This window comes from Camelus bactrianus, chromosome 7, assembly GCF_048773025.1.
Source record: "Camelus bactrianus isolate YW-2024 breed Bactrian camel chromosome 7, ASM4877302v1, whole genome shotgun sequence".
NCBI lineage: Eukaryota > Metazoa > Chordata > Mammalia > Artiodactyla > Camelidae > Camelus > Camelus bactrianus.
In genome coordinates, this window is record NC_133545.1 from 40822226 (window position 1) to 40841429 (window position 19204).

At 32.7% G+C, this 19204-nt stretch overlaps 1 protein-coding gene across 2 annotated transcripts in view; it reads right to left on the reverse strand.

Moving 5' to 3' along the window:
• Window positions 1–19204, reverse strand: part of ZNRF2 (zinc and ring finger 2) — an 84501-nt gene that overhangs the window by 5439 nt on the left and 59858 nt on the right. For both annotated transcript variants that reach the window (XM_045508084.2, XM_074367289.1), the window contains exons 3-4: window positions 6464–6569; window positions 256–335 (exon numbers count right to left, since the gene is read on the reverse strand). In XM_045508084.2, the coding sequence (XP_045364040.2) occupies window positions 278–335; window positions 6464–6569 (164 nt within the window). In that variant the 3' untranslated portion in view covers window positions 256–277. The remainder of the gene's footprint in view (window positions 1–255; window positions 336–6463; window positions 6570–19204) is intronic.

Below are 19204 nucleotides of genomic sequence, written 5' to 3' on the forward strand. Positions count from 1 at the left end.
GCTACAACAGTGCAAAACAAATTCTGTATTTGGTTTAAAATTTGATTCAGGTTTTTTTTTTTTTGCCTATTATATATAGATAGGCATTGCTATTATACGCTGAGGAAACAAAACTGAAAGATTAAATTGACTAACACAATCTCTGGAACACACACACACATCTCAGTGAATAAATGAGTGAATAAAAATGGTGGCTGAGAATGTATAACTTAGGTTATAATTTAAAAAACAAATAAAACAAAAAGGGAGAGTTACCTATAAAACAAGAAGCTGATGCTTAATCTGAAGGGTGCTCAGGGCAAGATCTATTTACTTCAAACCATTCATCTATGCAGCTAGAAAAGAACAAAACCAGAAAAACCGAAACACTTGTTTATTTAGATCATGACAGCCATAATAAAAATGCTTACTTCCTGACATTAATATATTTTTGCAGAAAAAAATAAATATTTTAAATGATATTTGGCAAATATAAGTAAAGGACAAGAATATGTTTATTACATTTTGATTATTCTAAGCAGTTAAGGAAATAAATCTTTCCAAAATTATGCTATAAAGTACTTTAAAGTTTAAACAGGGCAACCATTTCCAAAAGAGAATCTAAAGAACCACCACTTTACCAATATTCAAAATTAAATGACAAATCTGGACAGATATTTCTCTCTTTAAAACACTTGTTCATTTATGCAAATGTCAACCAGTTTGTGCCACCTAACAAACTTTTAAATTTTGATTCTCAACAACAGTGTGTTACATTTTAAAAGAACATATCTATATGTGATGTGAGTACTGAGTATTTCTACCCTGTTCTGCAATACATATACATATACAAATAAATACACCATCATCTATTTGTATTTGTAAGTATTTCATGATTTCATAAGAAGTTAATTAGGGTGCATATCTAATTATCCTCATTAAAGATCTACACTCTCCAATGCAGTAAGCCACGTGGCTCTTTAAATTTAAATTCATTAAAATTAAAGAAAAGAAAAATGCAGTTTCTCAGTCGCACTAGCAACACTTCAAGCGCTCAACAGCCACATGGCTGGTGGCTACTCTACTAGACAGCACAGGTATAAAACACTTCTATCACTGCATGAAGTTCTACCGATAAACTCAAGTCCTTAAGAAGTTTAAGTAACTTGCCCAATGGCTAGGAAGTTACCCAAGCAGGATTTAAACTGTTCAACATTCTAATTGTTGACACATGTCAAATTTGCATAAGCTACAAAGCCAGAAGGCTTGGGTAATATTTTGAAGGGCAAAATTAGTATGTGTTATTCTCACAGTAAAAATCACGGATAAAATTAAAAGGAAAAAAGACATCCAAAAGACATTTTTACAAATACCTAAAACAATTTCTGTTGCCATTAAGACTTCTGCTGTCTAATAAACATGCTCAATTCAGTTTATGTTTTCAGCCTGCTCTCTATCCTACTCACGCAGCTCTAGAGGCCCCCTGGTCTACCAGAGTACCTCTCAACAACGAAGTACTGAGAACTAACAAAATACTCCAGATGTGTTAAAAATTCCCAGTACATCTGAATTGTACCTGTGTGATCTAAAATGGGTACTTATTTTACAACTATGCGATTTCAGCTCATCTTGACAAAGTAACCATTTAAAATCCCAGGTTCTTCGCACATAAATTGCTATCAACCCACATTATTTAAAATATATTCCGCTCTCCAAACTCCAGCAGGAAATCACTCTCCTGAATTTAGTACTTTTCATTCTTAGGCATTTTCTTACTCTATAACCTTATATGCGTGTATTCCAAAACAACATACAATACTGGTTTCATGTTTTAAATTTTATTTCAGCACTACCTTTGTGGCATGCTTTCTTCTAATGGCATTTTTTCAGTCACTTTGTTTGAGTTTTGCAACTGTTAATATATAAGGCTCTAGTTTTTACATTTTCATTGTATAAAGTGTTTCATCATATAAGCATACTGCAATTTATTCATTCTTTTACTGATGGACACTTTCAGCAATGCTATGAACATTCTTTTACATCTCTTAAGCCGTGCTCCTCAAAGCATGGTCCACACAGTGCTAATCCACGAACTATTTGTTTACCAGTCCTCCAAACACACTGTTTTGATTGACTTATTTTTAATCAATGCAAGACTTTCTCAATGAAGACAGCATTGTATTGATTTACATTCTGGTGTAAGCTTCTTTATCTCACCCTGAATCTGCGCACTGAGTAGTAAGCAGTAGCACTGTCCTGGATCACAAGATTGAGTCTCTCCAGGGCATACACCTGGGAGTGAAATTACTAAATTGCAGGATCTGTATCACTCAGAGCTATTACTACAGAGCTACCTGTCAAGTATATCAACTTATATTTGTTTGTTTACTGGACACTTGGGTTTCCTTTTTATGAACTGTTAACAATTGTTGCCTATTTTTCTATTTTGACTTGTCTTTTTCTTATAGATCTGTAAAAAATTATTATTCCGATATTTCAGCTATAAAATACATGTTTTTGATGAACTTTATTTTCTACAAACTTATGAGAAAAAAACAGGTTAAAGTAAGACCATTCAAACAATACATTGTAACCAGAACAAAGATGTGTTCATCCCAAATAAACAAAATACCTCTGCAAACAAAGGATTTTTTTTTAAGGGTGAGGTTAGCTTGACATAAAGAGTAAGAATGGATCGATACATTGGGTTATGAAGACAAAAGCCAATGCACAAAATCTGAGAACTATGAAGTAAACAAGTACTTCTAAAATAAATCCCAAAGCTTAACTGAACGGAGCGTGAGAACATTCAATGTGTGGGTATCCTTATAGTACTGTATTCTTCCATGGCTTGCTTTCATATCTGCTTTTATTTGATGAAGCAAAACATCAATGTGCTGAAGAATATAATATTTTACGTATGAACCAGTAAGATCAAGTCATTATATTGTCATCATTCTACCATTTACCAATAGAAATGAGCTAACTGCATTGCAGAAAGTTGCTGAAGGAGAGTACTGTTCCAGACATCAAACTTTTGTTATGTGTATTGAAAAACACTCTTAGTCTGAAGACTGATTTGCTTTTTCACATATCGTGATGTAAAAAAGTTTTAAATTTCAAAATAGTCATATTTATCAACTTTTAAGCTTTAATGGGGAGAGTTATCTTAGCCCTCAAAATAATTCCTTACTATGAGGTTAAGAACATTTCTTTATATTCTTTCCAACTCTTTAGATTTGGTTTCCATAGGCAGACATAATTCAATATGGAATCAATTCTTATTTCAAATGTAAAATAAGGATTCATTATTTTTTCGTATAAATAACCAACTGATCCAGTACCGTTCACTGAATAATTCATTCTTATCTTTACTACACTGTAATACCACCTCTGGTAAACTAATTTTTTCATTTATTCAATTAGTTAAACAACACTTATATAGCATCTATTATGTGCCAGAACTTTCTAAAAATACTTCATTTAAAACCTAACGACGCTATGAAGTTGGTACTACTGTCTTATTTTACAGAATGAGAGAGAAAAATTAAGTAACTTGAGCGAGATCACACAGTGCAGTAGGGGAGGGGCTGGATTTGAATCTTCAGAGTCCTGACTTCCAATAGCCTGCGCTTGTAGCCTTTTGTGCTGTGCTGTCTCCCCATATATGCATGAGTGTTTACTGACTCTTCTGTCCCACTGACCTGCCTTTCCACACTGTTTTAATAGTCTTATTACGAATTTGTATAGGACAAGTTCCCCGCAGTATGGCTTTCTTGCTTCATGAGTGTCTTGACTGCTCCTAGCCCTTTGTTCTTTGTCCATTTGTATTTTAGAATCAATTTAAGTTACATGAAAAAAATTGTTGAGATTTGATTTGAATAGTATATGGGGTGCAGTGACATCTTTATGACACCAAGTTTTCCTATCCACAAAATATGCCTCCATATTTATTTTAGACCTTCTATTATAAATTTCAATAAACTTTTAAAGTCCTGAATATCCTTTGTAGAATTTATTCTTAATGTACCATATTCCTGTTGTAGTTTCTGTTGCTGTTAATGTTACTATTCCAAAAGAAAAGGTATCTATATTTTTTCTTACTGGGATGAATGAAACAGATTTTCATGTATTGAGCTTATATCTGGCAACAGTGTTGAATTCTTATTAATTTTAATACATTATGTGATATTTATTCTTTGCTCTTATTTTTAAATTACTACTAACAATAAGTAGAGAATTTTACTGAAAGTTTTCTCACATTTAGTAAGTTAATATGGTCTTTCTTCTTTGTTAAGGTGGTAAATTACAAATTTTCTAACCTTACAGTGCCTTTGCATTCCTAGTATAAATCCAATTTGGTTAAGAGGCATTATTTTAGATATATATTGATGAATTTGGTTTGCTAATATGTTTTTGGATTTTTGCACTTATGTTCATAAATAAGAGTGCCTTCTAATTTTCTTTCTTATACGGTTCTTGTCTGATATAGGTATCAAGTTTATACTATTCTCATAAAATAAATGGGAGAACCTTCCATCTTCTACTTTTGGGGGGAATTTATGATTGTTAACACTGTGTTCTTTAGAACTTGCTGTCAAACTGTTGTTGTAGGACTGTATGTAGGTTTTTGGTTTGGTTTTTTAAAAAATATTTGCTGTTTTTCAGAGTTAGCCTTAATAACTACTTATGACAGTTATGAGTCGATTCAGGTTTCCTTATTTCTTTCTGAATCATTTTCGGCAATACTACATTTTTAAGGAAACTGCTTGTTTTGTTTACATTTTTAAACTGAAAAGTATAAAATTTTTCACAGAATTCTGATTATTTTTAATTTCTGCCATATCTAAAGTTCTATGTAACTTTTCATTCCTATATTGTTTATTTTTCCCTTCTAGAGACAGCCCTGCCAGAGGCTTATCTATTTTATTACTCTCTTCAAAAAATCAACTTTTGGTTTTGTGGTCTTTCCTGTGAATTTTTTTTTCCATTTTTTTCTTCTCTGATCTTTATTATTTTCTTCCTTTTATTTTCTTTGTGTTTATTCTGCTATCATTTTTGTAATTTAAGTAAGAACTTAACTTACTGACTTTCAGTCTTTCCACACTAACACAAACCTTGTGAGGATTATTCTAGGAAAAATGTCAAAAAGGTTTTCACTATTATTCAGTTCAGAGTACTCTCTAAGTTCCATTATGATTTCTTCTATGATCCACAAGTTACTTAAAAGTATAGGTGAACATTACTTATCTTTTGTCACTGACATCTAACAGTGCTCAAGGAACAGCCTTCCATATGGTACCAACTCTTCGTAGTTTGCTAAGACTTTTCCTATGGCCTAGTGTATGATCAATTTCTATAATACTTCTACGTACTTAAAAAGAAAATGTACTCTCTAATTACTCAGTGCAGATACACACACACGTCCATTAGCTCAAAACTGTTAACTATATTGTTCAATTTTTCTAGATCTTAAATCATTCTGTGTATGTCTGCTTGACTCAACAAGAAATGTGTTAAAATTTCTCATCACGATGGATCTGTCAATTTTTCTGACAGTTCTATAAATATTTTACTTTAATATTATGTCCTTTGGTACATACAGAATTGAATTTTATATGCTTTCATCATCATATACTAGTAATACTTTCTGCAATAAAATCAATTTTGTCTGACATTAATGTAGCTCTGTCAGTTTTCTTTTAGTTAATATTTGCCCAAATATAGTTTTCTATCCCTTTAGTTTCGTATTTTTCTGTATCTGCTATGTTTAAGTGTGTTGCTCATCAACAGCACATCCCACTCTTTTGCTTTGTTTTCAACTGGGGAGTTTGATCTATTTGGATTTACTATAATTACTGATACTAAGTTTATTTTTGCTTCTGTTTTTGTACTATTTACTGCTTTTTCTATATTTTTTCCCTACTCCCATTCTGCTTTTAAATAAAATTCCACCATATTCCTTTTACTGCTTTTAAAGTTATAGCATTCTATTCTTTTTATAGGATACCTTATATTATCTTTTTACCTAAAAGTGTTCCTGTGTTGCTCTGAAATCAAGAACACTTTATGAGAAATCAGATGGGCTTTGGAGTCAAGCAAACATGGCTGGTATTTCAGATCTTCCATTTACTACTAGCCATGTGAACTTGGAGAAATGTCCTATGGTCCCCCAGCTTATTTCCTCAACTGTAAAATGAGATTGTTACAAGGCTTACATGAGATAACCTATTTAAGAAGCTATGGACAACACCTGAGTCATGGTAAATGCTTAACAAATGGTAGATTTGGGGATACAAACAGATGTGGGCTTAAATTTTAGTACTAGCAAGCAAAAAAAGGTCACTTTTTTTTTTTTTAAGAAATGAGAAAAAGGAGATTCATTGAAGAAGAAATCTTTTCAGCCCTAACTACAATGTTTGAAACTTTGAGAAAGATCTTTTATAGTCTAATATCAACTTGGTTAACATAAAAATAAACTTACCCTTTATGATATATGCATAGACAAGGCAGTCGTGCTATAGTATCTCCCTGCTGCAATTCTTCAAGGCATATTGCACATTCCCCAGCATCTTTGCTCAGTACATCCTCTGAGGAAAGAGAAAATAAATTTAGGACAATAGAACTGAAAGAATTTTGTGAATGATAATTTATACAGAGTGGTGACTGGCATATTTTGTGAGAATTACATAAAACTCAGCACCTATATCTGAAATACTACTACTCATAAATCAATGAATGTTTACCTTTATTTATGGACAGTGCCTTTCATGTCCATTTAGATTTCACTGAGGCATTATAGTAATTAAGAGCAGTAAAGAATCCTCCAACTTGCAAAGAACTATGCTTTATTGGTAAGTCAGTTACTTGTAATTAGTAATTCATTTTCCTTCTCCTACTAATCAGTATCAACCTGGTGCCTAAGCTAGGTCAAAAAAGTTTACAGAGTATACTGTGGGTGAAAAAACATCAAAATATTATTACAATTTTTAAAAATCCAAAATCACAAAATTGCATAAAGAAATCACCCTAAATATAGAACTTTTAAAAAATCTGCTTAATCAAAGAAAATGCAAAGGTAGATCAAAGCTTTTGTGCAGATTCTGAAAGGAATTTTTGGACTCTTGAGGATTTCAGACATTAGCCACAACAATTTTTCTTAATCCTTCTCCATGACAATGTCAAGCCTACTCCAGGCAGCAGTTAGAGTAGGTTCCAGAGGGCCTTGCAGGATATTTCTTTCTTACTTTTATTTACTTACTTACTTATTTAGTTTTGATGGATTTGGTGATTAGGTTTGGCCATATTGGAGAAAGAATTTTGGTAGCATAATTGGGTTAATTACAGGGGAAGAAAAAGAATTGTGAGGGCAGAAAATGTACGTTACCCTTTGGATAAACTGGGAATAAAAATGGAGGAAAAAAGAGTATTTGTGTAAGAAAGATTTTACTGAAGATAATTAAGCAAAGAGTAGTAAACAGAAGAGAAGATAACTGAACAAAAACCTTCAGAGATGGGATGAGATGACAAGGTTGGTCTTGCAATATAGGAGAAGTAGTGGATAAAATCTGGATTAATTACTGTGAGAAATGATATAGGAGGCAATGAGGATATGTATAAGGATTCCTGCAAGATATTTTAAACATCCTATGTTGAAATCCTTTATAAAGCAAAAATTCCTACTGGGAGGAAAAAAGGTTCTCTCAATTTATGTTTTATACTAAAAATTTAATTTAAATTATATTTTATTTATGTTAAATTTTTAAATTTTAAAAGGATCTTGCCCAAATAGAGTATGTTAGCCAGTCATACTTTGCGACTCTTTCTAAATGAAGAATAGCTAAAACATGCCATTACTGAAAAGCATGGAGAAACCGTTGAAGAGTATACACTCTCAGCAAGTTCAGAGAATGTAAAGCAAAAGCAGGAACATGCAATATAAATGTATACCACCAATAAGTAAATTACTGTTATGGAAATAAAAATCAAACAAACTAAAGGGGAAAGACTGCATGAATCCCTACCTAAATGTTTAAACACAGAACAAAGTAGAAAAGTTTCCTGAAATTAAGCATTTGTCTGGTAGTCCCATACCACCTATAAAAACCAGCAAGTTTAATTATGCACATATCTGTAATAATTCCTTGTAGAAAAACCCATTCTATAAGCAGCTCTCCTTTAGTTATTCATTTTGAGACAGCACATTAAGAGGAAACAGATTCTATTTGGTCTATAGAAGGGAAAACACCAGCAGATGATTACCTATAAGGCTAGAGGGGGTAACAGGGCAACTTCCACAGAAAAAGGAAAGGCCTTGGCAAGAATGTTCATGCTTTTAGAATCTAAGGAATATGGTTGAGGCAATTTTAGCTAACTATTGGATAGTTCATAAGCTAACATATCACATCAAAGACTTAACCAGAAGAAGATTTCTGGGCAAGTAGAGCTTGGTAAATGGAAAATGCTGCTTTATTAACACCCTCCTCCTGAGTCCTTCTATTTTTCTTTTCTTGACCCTGGAGGTCCCACCCACTACCCCAACGCCAACCCTAAGTCTTTCCTCCTCCAACTGATCTCCATTTTTCTCTTACTGTTTTGGATAGCTTTCCAAGATAGGGAACTAGTTTAATGTAAAGCACCTAACTAGTGTTAAAGTTAATTGGTATATGGGGATCCATAAAACAGAAGTCTTTCCAGTGGCCCTGATCCCATCACAAATCTATACCTAAAGTCCGCCTGCACTTAAGGGAAACACCTCAATGTCAAGAAGACCTAACATCAATCACAATCCTCCAAGTCAGCTTTAGCTAGTTCATCTTGTCCTAGAAAATAGGACCAGCTAGCCTTGTAAGGAAATCCCCGACCTCCTAGCCAGTCATGGCCTGTTTCCACAGCGCCTCTTCTAAGGCCCCATTAAACTCAGTCTTGCCCAAAATCCTCCAGAGATGCTTATTAGGCATAACAGTCCCCCAATCCATGGACTGTCTTCCCTTGAATAAACTTAGGACATCAAACTGATTACTATTTTTTTTTTTTAAGTTTTGTCATTTGACACTAGGATAACAGAAATGAGAACAAAAAGAAAAGCTTCTGAGGGAAACACTAAAATATCATAGTACATACAGGTCTATAATTCCAAACAATATGGATGTTCTCACCAATAAGATTTTTTTCATTGCAAAGATATACCACATCATAACATGAATCTAAGTTCCAACTAACCTCAAAAAATTAACCACTTTTTATCAAGCTGAAGACATCAATAATTATAAGATGTTCCATTAGTTTTATATTCCACCAAGTAAGAAAAAAAATGTTCCTATTAAACTAGGATACAAATCAATTTTAGGACACATCTCATTTTTCAGAGCTGTTAAAAATTTTTTAAAAAGTATCTTAACATTGATGGAATAGGGTATCAAATTTCTACCTTTTGAAATACATTAACAACATCCAGATTTAAGTCGAAGTGACCCATAAAATCTCAATTACCATAAGTTAATGAGACAGACCAGCTTAAAAAGAAAAAAAAACATTGCTACACATTTTTGCCATGTAAGTCTATGTAACAGATTATTCTCAACACTAAATAAAAATAGGTAGAAATTCACTACGTACAAGCTTCTGAGTGCACTATTCGCAGAAAAGTAAGTGTCTTACAATACTTTTATGATGACCTGCAACTACCTTTCCTTATTGCAGTAAGCTTTAAAATATCTTTGAGTCTGGAAATTCTTAATATCTTGAAAAGCAAAGGTTTTATTCTATTTACAAGAAAATTTATTTACAGTACAACAAAGACAAATCCAATCTGCATATAATTAACAAATGATATATAATTTAAGAATATAATGATATGCTTTGCAGGTACTAAGTTTAAAAAATCTTTTTAGTTTAATGTAGAATACCATAGTAAAGTTTACCATTCATTTTAATCAAAAGGTTCCTAAGCCCTAGTAATGAAAAATAAGCAGAACTATATTTTCTATGTTAAGAAAGGTATACAGAATACAAGAACATCCCAAACACATTAATTTCAATGCAGAAGCTGTCCAATATCCACTGTAAATAGCTTCTAGTGAAATGATCTCTGCTCAGAAAATTAAAAACTAATGTTAACATATTACAGCCACTACTCAACTACATTTTGGTAAGCAACTTTGAGGTAGAAGACAGTTCACCCTCACCACAAAACCTCACAGTTACTGCCTCAAATAACAAATGCTTAATTTTCAAATTTGAAAGTCTTGTTTCCAATAAAATCTGTCTTTGTATGTTTCAAAATATTTTTTATTTTTGAAAATTGGCCATGTAACATGATTAATTTTTGTCTAAGGGTTTGCTAGAATATTCCCCTCTCCTACTCCATGAGGACACTGTCCTTTGATTCACAGGGAAGTTTTCAGCTTAGTGATGGGATACATTCAGAGTTAAACAGGGCCTAGAAATACCACTACATCCAGGACAGGGAAGCATCTTTAAGATAGGTGGGAAAAGATTATTAAAAGTCTTCAGCCAGTCAATTAAAAATATTTATGAAGAAATTATCTACAGGCAATAGGGAGTCAATGCTCTAGGAATGGAATACCTTGAGGGGCAGACAACCAGCCAAAATTGATATGAGAAAAGCAGAGAAGGGAACATAAACGGATTTAACTACCATAGTTAAATGGCTGGCTAGTCTGGAATCCCCCTCTCCACAAGCACTAACCAATGAAGAGATAAGAGATACTCAAGATTGTGAGCAGGAAACTAAACTTGTGTTGCTTTTTCCAAAGTGTCAGTGATGTCCTACCTAACATGTGAAGCACTAAGAGTTATAAATCAGTGTACTGCTTATCAGTCTAATTCTTTTGAGTTATTCATATGGTCTATGTATTAATTTAGAGGTACTGATACAGGAAAAGAAGTATTAAACCGGGAAGAGAGCAATGATTTTTAACCAGAGGTGGGCATCAGAATCACTTGGGTATGCATTTTGTCTCAATCCAGGAAAAAAAAAATTTTTTTTACATATGCCTGGGCTCCATCCCTAGAGATTCTAAAATATACCCTGCTTCAGAAACACAGCTGCTATCAAGGAAACAGAATGCTGAAGCAGAACAAGCATAAGATTTAAAGTTACAATATGAATTTCCATTCTCACTATTAGGTACATAACCTCCAAAATGTTGGTCAACCTTGAGAGTTTCCTTTTACTCATTTAACATTAGTAAAATAAAGGTACTCAAATATCACAGAGATGAAATTTTAAAGAATCTTGTGAAAAAATTTATAAGTTACAAAAGCACTATATAAAATACTAGTTTTTATTAGTATTATAAGAAAAAACTTTATGGACTTCTCCAAGAACAAAGCTGGTCATTTTTCTCTTTTTCTCCCCATTCTGGTATTCTATAGTTGTTTCAGCTTTATACAAGGTCATAAATAATCCCATGGCCACCAAAAACTTCTACAGGATACTCCTGACCTCGCCAGACTTATTGTAACTGCCAGGCTGGGAACAACTCCATACAAATGACACTGCCTAATTAATTTTTCCATGTTTTTTCTTCATTTTTTATTCAAAATTATTATAGATGTCCACTTGTTACAAGCTTATACATATATTTAAGTCTTTCATCAATCCTATGAGGTAGCTAATGTTACCTTCATTTTATAGATAAGGAAACTGAGGTGCAAATAATTTAAGTAACTTACCAGAAATTACTAAACTGGGGTCTGGATTCAAATTTAGGCTAAGTCTTCGGTGTTTTTACTACTTCATGAATTTTGCTACAAGAAGCAATTTCACTTTAAAATAGTATAAATACTGAAGCAAACAAACTGTTTTAGGCAATTTTAAGTTTGAAATACTCAAGATGGGGATGGCTACCTATTTAGAGGAAATATGTTCAAGACTGGTCAAATGCTTTACCTTCCGGAGTATTAAACTGTTCTAAAAACTGATATCATAAAGGAGCTCACACTTTACTGCTTACTTCCTTCTACGGGATGGGAGAACAGCCCTGTCCAATAGAACTCTCTATGATGACAGAAAGTCTTCTATCTGTGTTGTTCAAAATAGTAGCTACTAGCTACATATGGCCTGGAATAACACTTGAAATGTGGCCAGTGCAGCTGAGGAACTAAATTTTAAATCTATTTAATTTTAGCAAAATATGAAATCTATATATTTTAATATAGGAGATAAAGAACATACATTTATAAACTAATTGAAAACTTCTGTAAATTGTTTTTACTTATAGCCTCAAGCTCTTAATTTGCATTGCCCAAAGAAATTACTTAAAATTCAAGCAGCCAAATATGCAAAATTAAAATATTCAGCAAGTACAAGCACATATCCATATAGTTATGGCAGATCAAGACAACATGAAAAAAAGCAGACAAGCCAAAATCCTTTTAGAGGGGGGAAGAAAAGAAAAACAACAAATAAGACCAAATTTGTTAGAGGCAGCCAAAAAAACTCCATGCGAAAATTTCATAATTATCACAACTCTATTTTCAGATCAAGCAACCAAAGGTACATGATCTTTTCAGTAAAATACAATGCCAAGCACTATTATGGATCAGGCTTTTTACCTGAAGACTTATTTTTTGTTCTTGAACCCTCAATGATAGCAGTAGAAAACAAAAGCAGCTGAAATGTGAAATAATCCCTAGAAAAATCAAGAATTAAAAAAATTCACAACATTAGTAAGAAGTAATTACTCAAAGAATAAAAAATTGGGGCTCACAAGGTTTATTAATAAATACTTTCAGATATAAAGTTATACCTAAAGGACTTAAAAGAAATTAACATTTTTATTCTAGATTATAGATTCATGAGTTGTTACTATACTTAAATAACATAAGGGGAATTAGAAATGATATTTAACAAAGGGAAACTGCCATTTTCACTGTAAGACTAATTTATCAATAAAAACATAGGAATAACCTTTACTAAACTGTCTAAAACTCAAGTTCATGGTCAGTGCCAGCTTTTTATCCTTTTTAGAAACTTATTCTGGCTCAATAAGGAATTGCTGGTTTCCTGTGCTTAAATTGACATTTACTGCACTGATGCTTTCTTCAGTTTAAATGTAACTGAGAACTGGCTAAACACATAGCCACTTCTTATCTGCACTGTTAGAAACTTACTTTAAAATAAAGACTAATTCTATAAAAGGAGATAGTTTGAGACTCCTGATTACGTCTAAGGAAAAATGTGCATTCTTGGGAGCATTTTGGAAATTAACATTTGGCACCTTCTCCAAGAAAACATAAGTGGGGAAAAAAAAAAAAAAAAAACCCCAGAATCCAAATATATACTCTAAAAGGTAAAATATACAAAAACAACGTTAACACAATACTTGTAAGATTTAGCTTTCTTAGGCCTTTTTGTTCCTACCTTGCCTAAACAAGATTGCTCAGGATTAAGTATTTTATAAAATACTTAAAATACAAGATATCTGTTAAACTGCAAGAAGTCATACAAGTCACCTAAGAAATTATTAGGCTACCAAATTATGCCCCAATCTTCAAATCAAATTTAGATGACTTTCCTATACTCCTTCCCTGTCACAAATTGCTGATTTGCTAAACTCTAAACAAGTATTTACCTAAATGAGTTGTCCACATTAAAGGTTTAAAAAAAAAAAAAAAAAGAAACTGCTGAATATATACAAAAATACAATAAAATATACTTTAAACTAAAGTTTCAGGTCCATTTTTGTTTCGAATCACTGCAGAGAGAGAAATATCAGTCCTAAAAAAACAAAAAAGCTGATTTTCAAACTTAATTTATGATCGTACACTTTTAAAATTAGATTAATGTATTAAATTATAATGTAGGTTCTTAATGGCAATAAAAAAAATCAAACAATTTGGGTAATCTAATACAGCAAATTTTTTTAAAAAGTGTTATACACAGTTCTAGGTTCAAATTCCAACTCTTCAATGTATTTAGGAATATAACGTGATAACAATACCTATTTCATAGGATATTGGTAAAAATTAAATAAGATGGTACCTGTTAAATATCTAGCACTGTACCTGGCAAGAAACAGGTATGTTCTGAATACTAGCTATGTGATTACCGGCAAGAAAGGACTCTTCCTCTGAGTTTTTCCCCAATCTAATGAAATTGTGAAATCTGCTTGAACTGTCTCTTAAGAGTGTTTCAAAGATCTACTGAGATAATGCAGAGGGAAGGCAGTCTTATGGAAAAAGAACAAACTACAACTCTGGACAATGTACAAAATTCTTTAAGCCTTGTTTTCTTCAAATAAATTGCAAGTCATGATACCTATACCTCACATAGTCTTTAATATTGATGACTAAAAATAAAAGAGCTAAGGAATGTAAAAATGTTTCAGACATCAAATGTTAAAATTTTACTACAGTATTGAAGTAAGCTGAAAAATGTCAACTCAAATTGTATTACAGCATGCAACAAAAGACATTATATCAGAACTATCATCAGATTTTTGCACTAGGATTCTATTATTTTGTTAGAATGAATTTGAGAGGGAGTATTAATATGTATGTGTACTACTTTTGTTGATTGAGGCTAAAAGTGTGATGATGTTTCCCTTCTGCTTCCTCCTAAATTTGTAAGATAATTAGCAGGCTGACTGGTAAACATTGTACAAGTGTCACAAGCTCAAAATACCTAATACAAAAAATGTTCAAGAAGTGCTCATCTTTTAAACTCTTTTATAAGAAAAAAACCTAGCACAGTTGTGACAATAAATGCCAACTGAATGTGGTCTTGGTTTCAGAGGTTAATAGTAATCCTGACACGCCGGTGCACATAATCCTACCTAAACAGGCAATTGCTTCTATAGCAGAATGCCATGTGGGAATAAAGGGCCAGTATAGCTAGATGTATTTAAAGCAGCTGCAAATTTAGCTTTTTAGATTAAATTTCTTCATTTTCAAAATATTGACTCAAAAACATTTTTGATACCGTGTAAGCAAACAAAAAAATGCCTGTGACATAGATGTAGCCAATACTATGTAACCTCTGTATTCAAGGAACAATAAATTCCGTGAGTGCAGGAAACCTTGTAGGTTCTGCTTATTCTAGCATGTAACATATAGTATTGTGCACACAGTAACTGTTTGATAAATCATTTTTTGAACAGCTAATGAAGCGAAAGATCCCAGAAGACTGAAGAAAGCACCAAGCAACAAATGAACCGATGGTCAGAGAAAATGCCTTAGAGCTAGGGGGTTGGTGTTTTACTGATCTAGGCATTTTGTTTGCAGTCTGATGACTAAGATGAGCTCAGACCTATTTCTTTTTAAGTATACTGACTTCTCCTTTATCCAAGTGGATCATATCAGCCAATCAACCAGAAAATACTGAAAATATGTGGAGTTTGCCAATTACAATTATAGACTGATTAGTCTGTCTGGGTAAAGAATTAAAACTACTATGTATACACAGGAGAGATATTTTAAATGTCCACTCCTAAGATGATAAAGCAAAGTGTAAAACTCAAATGTATCTGGAGGAAAAAGCAGGAAGTTGAGAGCCAGTAGCTCTGACAATAATGGTCATATAACATTAACAACAAAAAAGTTCTTTTTTGATCTCCTTTTACCCTGCTACTAAATGACTGAATACTGTGACTAAATTACTAAAATAACTATTGGTTATTTTAAAATTGCTGGATCCTAGAGAATCTAAATCTAGATTCATCTGAAACCTTAGGTAATGAAACCTCGCGAAAGTCAAGAAAGAGCAAGTGTAAAATGGGTTTTTAAAAAAACTGTTTAAGGAGAGAGAAAACACACTGATTCCGAAAGAGGTTTATGTCTTTTCAAGGGGTCTGCTCAAAGTTTACCAATCCTTTAGCTGCCATGGCAACTTCATTCAGTACCTGAGTGAATCCCACTGGGACAAAGGAAGAAGGCTGCTCTGACACTGAAAGCAGTGGAAAGAAGCTACCTAGTTGCTCTGAGGATAGAATCACTCTGCACCCAAGAACAGGGAAACTTCTTCCCTCACACCTTTGAACAAAAAGGACTAGTGTGTGCCAAGCTAATGACCATAAGGCTCACAAGAGAATGTCTTGCATTCTATCTCCTTTTGTTTGAGAAAGAAATAATAGTATGATTTACAGGTGTGCTGAGAGATTCTACAATTGCTAATATTATGTAATACAGAGAGGTCATAAACTAAGTACACCAGCAATGTGAATGAAGGTGAAACAGACACCACCTACAGTATCAGAATGAATAAATGAATGGAAGGAAGGGAGGGAGGGGATGATGATTTCACAAGTAAAAGTTCCTAGAACCAAAAAACAGTAATTGCTTAATTTTTTATCTCAGAGGAGGAGAAAAAGGAAGGCCAATGCAGAAAACTAAATTAGTAATCTAGAATAAATATCTGTAACTGAAAAAAAAAAAAAAAACAAAAAAAAAAACAACAGTTCTTTGGGCACCCAGGCAAAAAGAGTCAATTCTAAAAGGAGGTGAAATCAGGCTGGTCTCAGAATTCCCCATGGTAGCATTTTACACTGTAAGACTGGAAGAACACTTATCCTCAAGTAAAGGAAGTGGACTCCAAAGATTTTATAATCAAACTGTTATTCAAAAACAAAAGACACAGACAAGCAATATTAAATATGCAAAAAGTCTAGTGAACTGTTTCCCATGAGCCCTTCTCAAAGGATTCATATGAGCATAAACCTCAGCTAACCCAAGATATGCCTGGAAAAGCTAAAGCATAAGGACTGGCAGTGAAAACAATTCTCCTTAACTGCAAGATTAAAACAAATGTGGGTATTATGATTAGATAATGTACAAATCATACACCTAAAAAATTAAAAGCAAATTACCGTGTTTGATCAATATCCATTATTTTCATTCCTCTATTACCTACTCTTTTAGAATGGTGGGGGAAATGATAAAAGATACTCATGATCTCTGTTAACGACAGGCTGGCTTTAAAAGCTACTAAGCTAAATAATTGGGAACCACTGACCTAATCCTCAACCTAACCCAAAAAAAGGGGCCAGCTCAGTGACAATCTGACAGGATTGCCCGACTGTCTTGATGTCTCAGAAATTACTGTATCTATCAAGAAAAGCACAATTTAAAAATCTGTAGTTTTCAGCCCATAATCACATGACATTATTCAGCCAGACTATCTGTGTGGACAGAACACAGAAGGAAGGAGGAAGGAAGTTCTGCGCAAGGAGGATCCCTCAGTATAACTACTCAGGATCCAACCTTACTGAATAATTACACACTGTGATTCTGAACTTAACAAAATAACACAGAAACTAGTAAAACATAGGGCCTATAAATAGGTTATAACAATCTCTTACACTAGCCTGTTTCTAAAGCAAAACCATAAACTTGATTCAAAGCCGGGTTTTAGAAATTTCTTAAAGCAAATATTCCAAACACCCTTCTCTGATCACAAAAGCTTAGAAGTCGGGTAGGGTTGGTATTCTTTCCCAAGAGAGATCTGGGGAGAAATGTATCCATAAAAAAAAAAAAAAAAAGCAAATTACTGTCTAGAAAAAACTGGTATAAAAAAGAATCATTTAAAACAGACAAGGCAAAAACAAATAAATAAATAAAAATAAATTAAAACAATAAAGCAGACAAGGCAAGTAACAGTTATAAATATATTCAATAGTATAAGAGTAAAGATTAAGATGATGTAGTAAACAAAATTTAGGACACAGAGTTAAGAAAGGGAGAAAGAGGAAATACATACTCATTTCATCATTGCCCATGGAAAGAAATTAAGTGTCTAAAAATATGAGCTTTAGGATACTACACAGTTATACTTATGAAAGTAACCTCTAAAAAAAAAAAGTTCTTCCTAATTAAAAGAAGTATATGAAACAAAGAAAAACTGGCCAGTTGGTAAGACATTTCTAAAAAGTCATAAAAACAGAAAGTGTACAATGACAAAACTATATTACATTAGTAAATGCAAATAGGCTAAACCAACACAATAAAAAAAGGGGGGAAAGATTAGATTGGAACCCAAACAAAATTAACCCTGCATTGTATACAATAAGCATACCTGAAAGGAAAAGATGAAAGATAAAAGTAAGAGGAAGAGAAAACATTTATCAGGCAAATACATAAAAACAATTAAAAATCTTATCATCAGACAAGGCTGAATATAGCGAGAAAATGCATTAAAGGAGACACAAGTACTAAGAGATGTAATTTGCACCTAAGTTATAATAATTATGAATAACGTATTCATAGCATCAGCATTCATAAAGCAAAAAAACGTACAGGCAATACAGATAAAAACAAAACATTAGCAGAAGACTTTAATTCACCTCAGTTCAAGTCAAGTAAAAAAAAAAAAAAAGATGGACATAAAAAGACCTCTTAAATGGAACACAAATATAGGACATTTGCGAAAAATGACCATACATTAAATTACACAAAGAAAATCTTAATAAACTAAAATATAGAAAGAGTACAGATAGCACCCTCTGATCACAACTTAATAAAACTAGAAAACAAATGGTCAAACTAGAGGGAAAAAGCCTCTAACATCTGGGAATTTAAAAACTCAATAAACTTTTAGTAGAAGCAGGTATTCCCCCAAAATACAGAATATCTGAACAAACAAAAGTAATAATGATAAAAATGCTATGTATCAGAAACTATAGAGAAAAGCTAACATATCTTCAGAGAAAAATTCATACTCATCCTGGAAAATAAGAAAGGAAGAAGAAAGGAAGAAAGGATGAAAAAAAATAAATGAATTAATACTCCCAAAACAACAAACTAGGAAAAGCACACCTAAGGTAAGCAGAAGAAATAAGTAATAAAAACAAGTCTCATAAATGAATTAGAAAACAGGAAAAATGATTGGTCCAAAGGAATCTAAGAGCTTATTCTTTGAAAGAAAAATGACAATCAAAATAGCCAATAATAAAAAAGATGAAACACAAATACTTTAAGAAAAAACTGGGGAAACAACCTCATTATGATAGAAAATATAGACGCCATAGGAGACTACTTTGCTAACTATGCAGGGAAGAAATACATAATTTTCTGAGAAGTATCAAGAAGCAAAAGAGGGTAAAGGCAGAAATCCAAATAGATCAATTTCTGTGGAAATAAACAGAGACAGCTGTCTAAGAATGTTCCTTCAAAAAAGAATGAGGCCCAGACACTCCCATAGGGAGTTACACTACACCTTTAAAGTTCAGGTGATTTGAAGGCTATTTACAAAGCTCCAGAACAC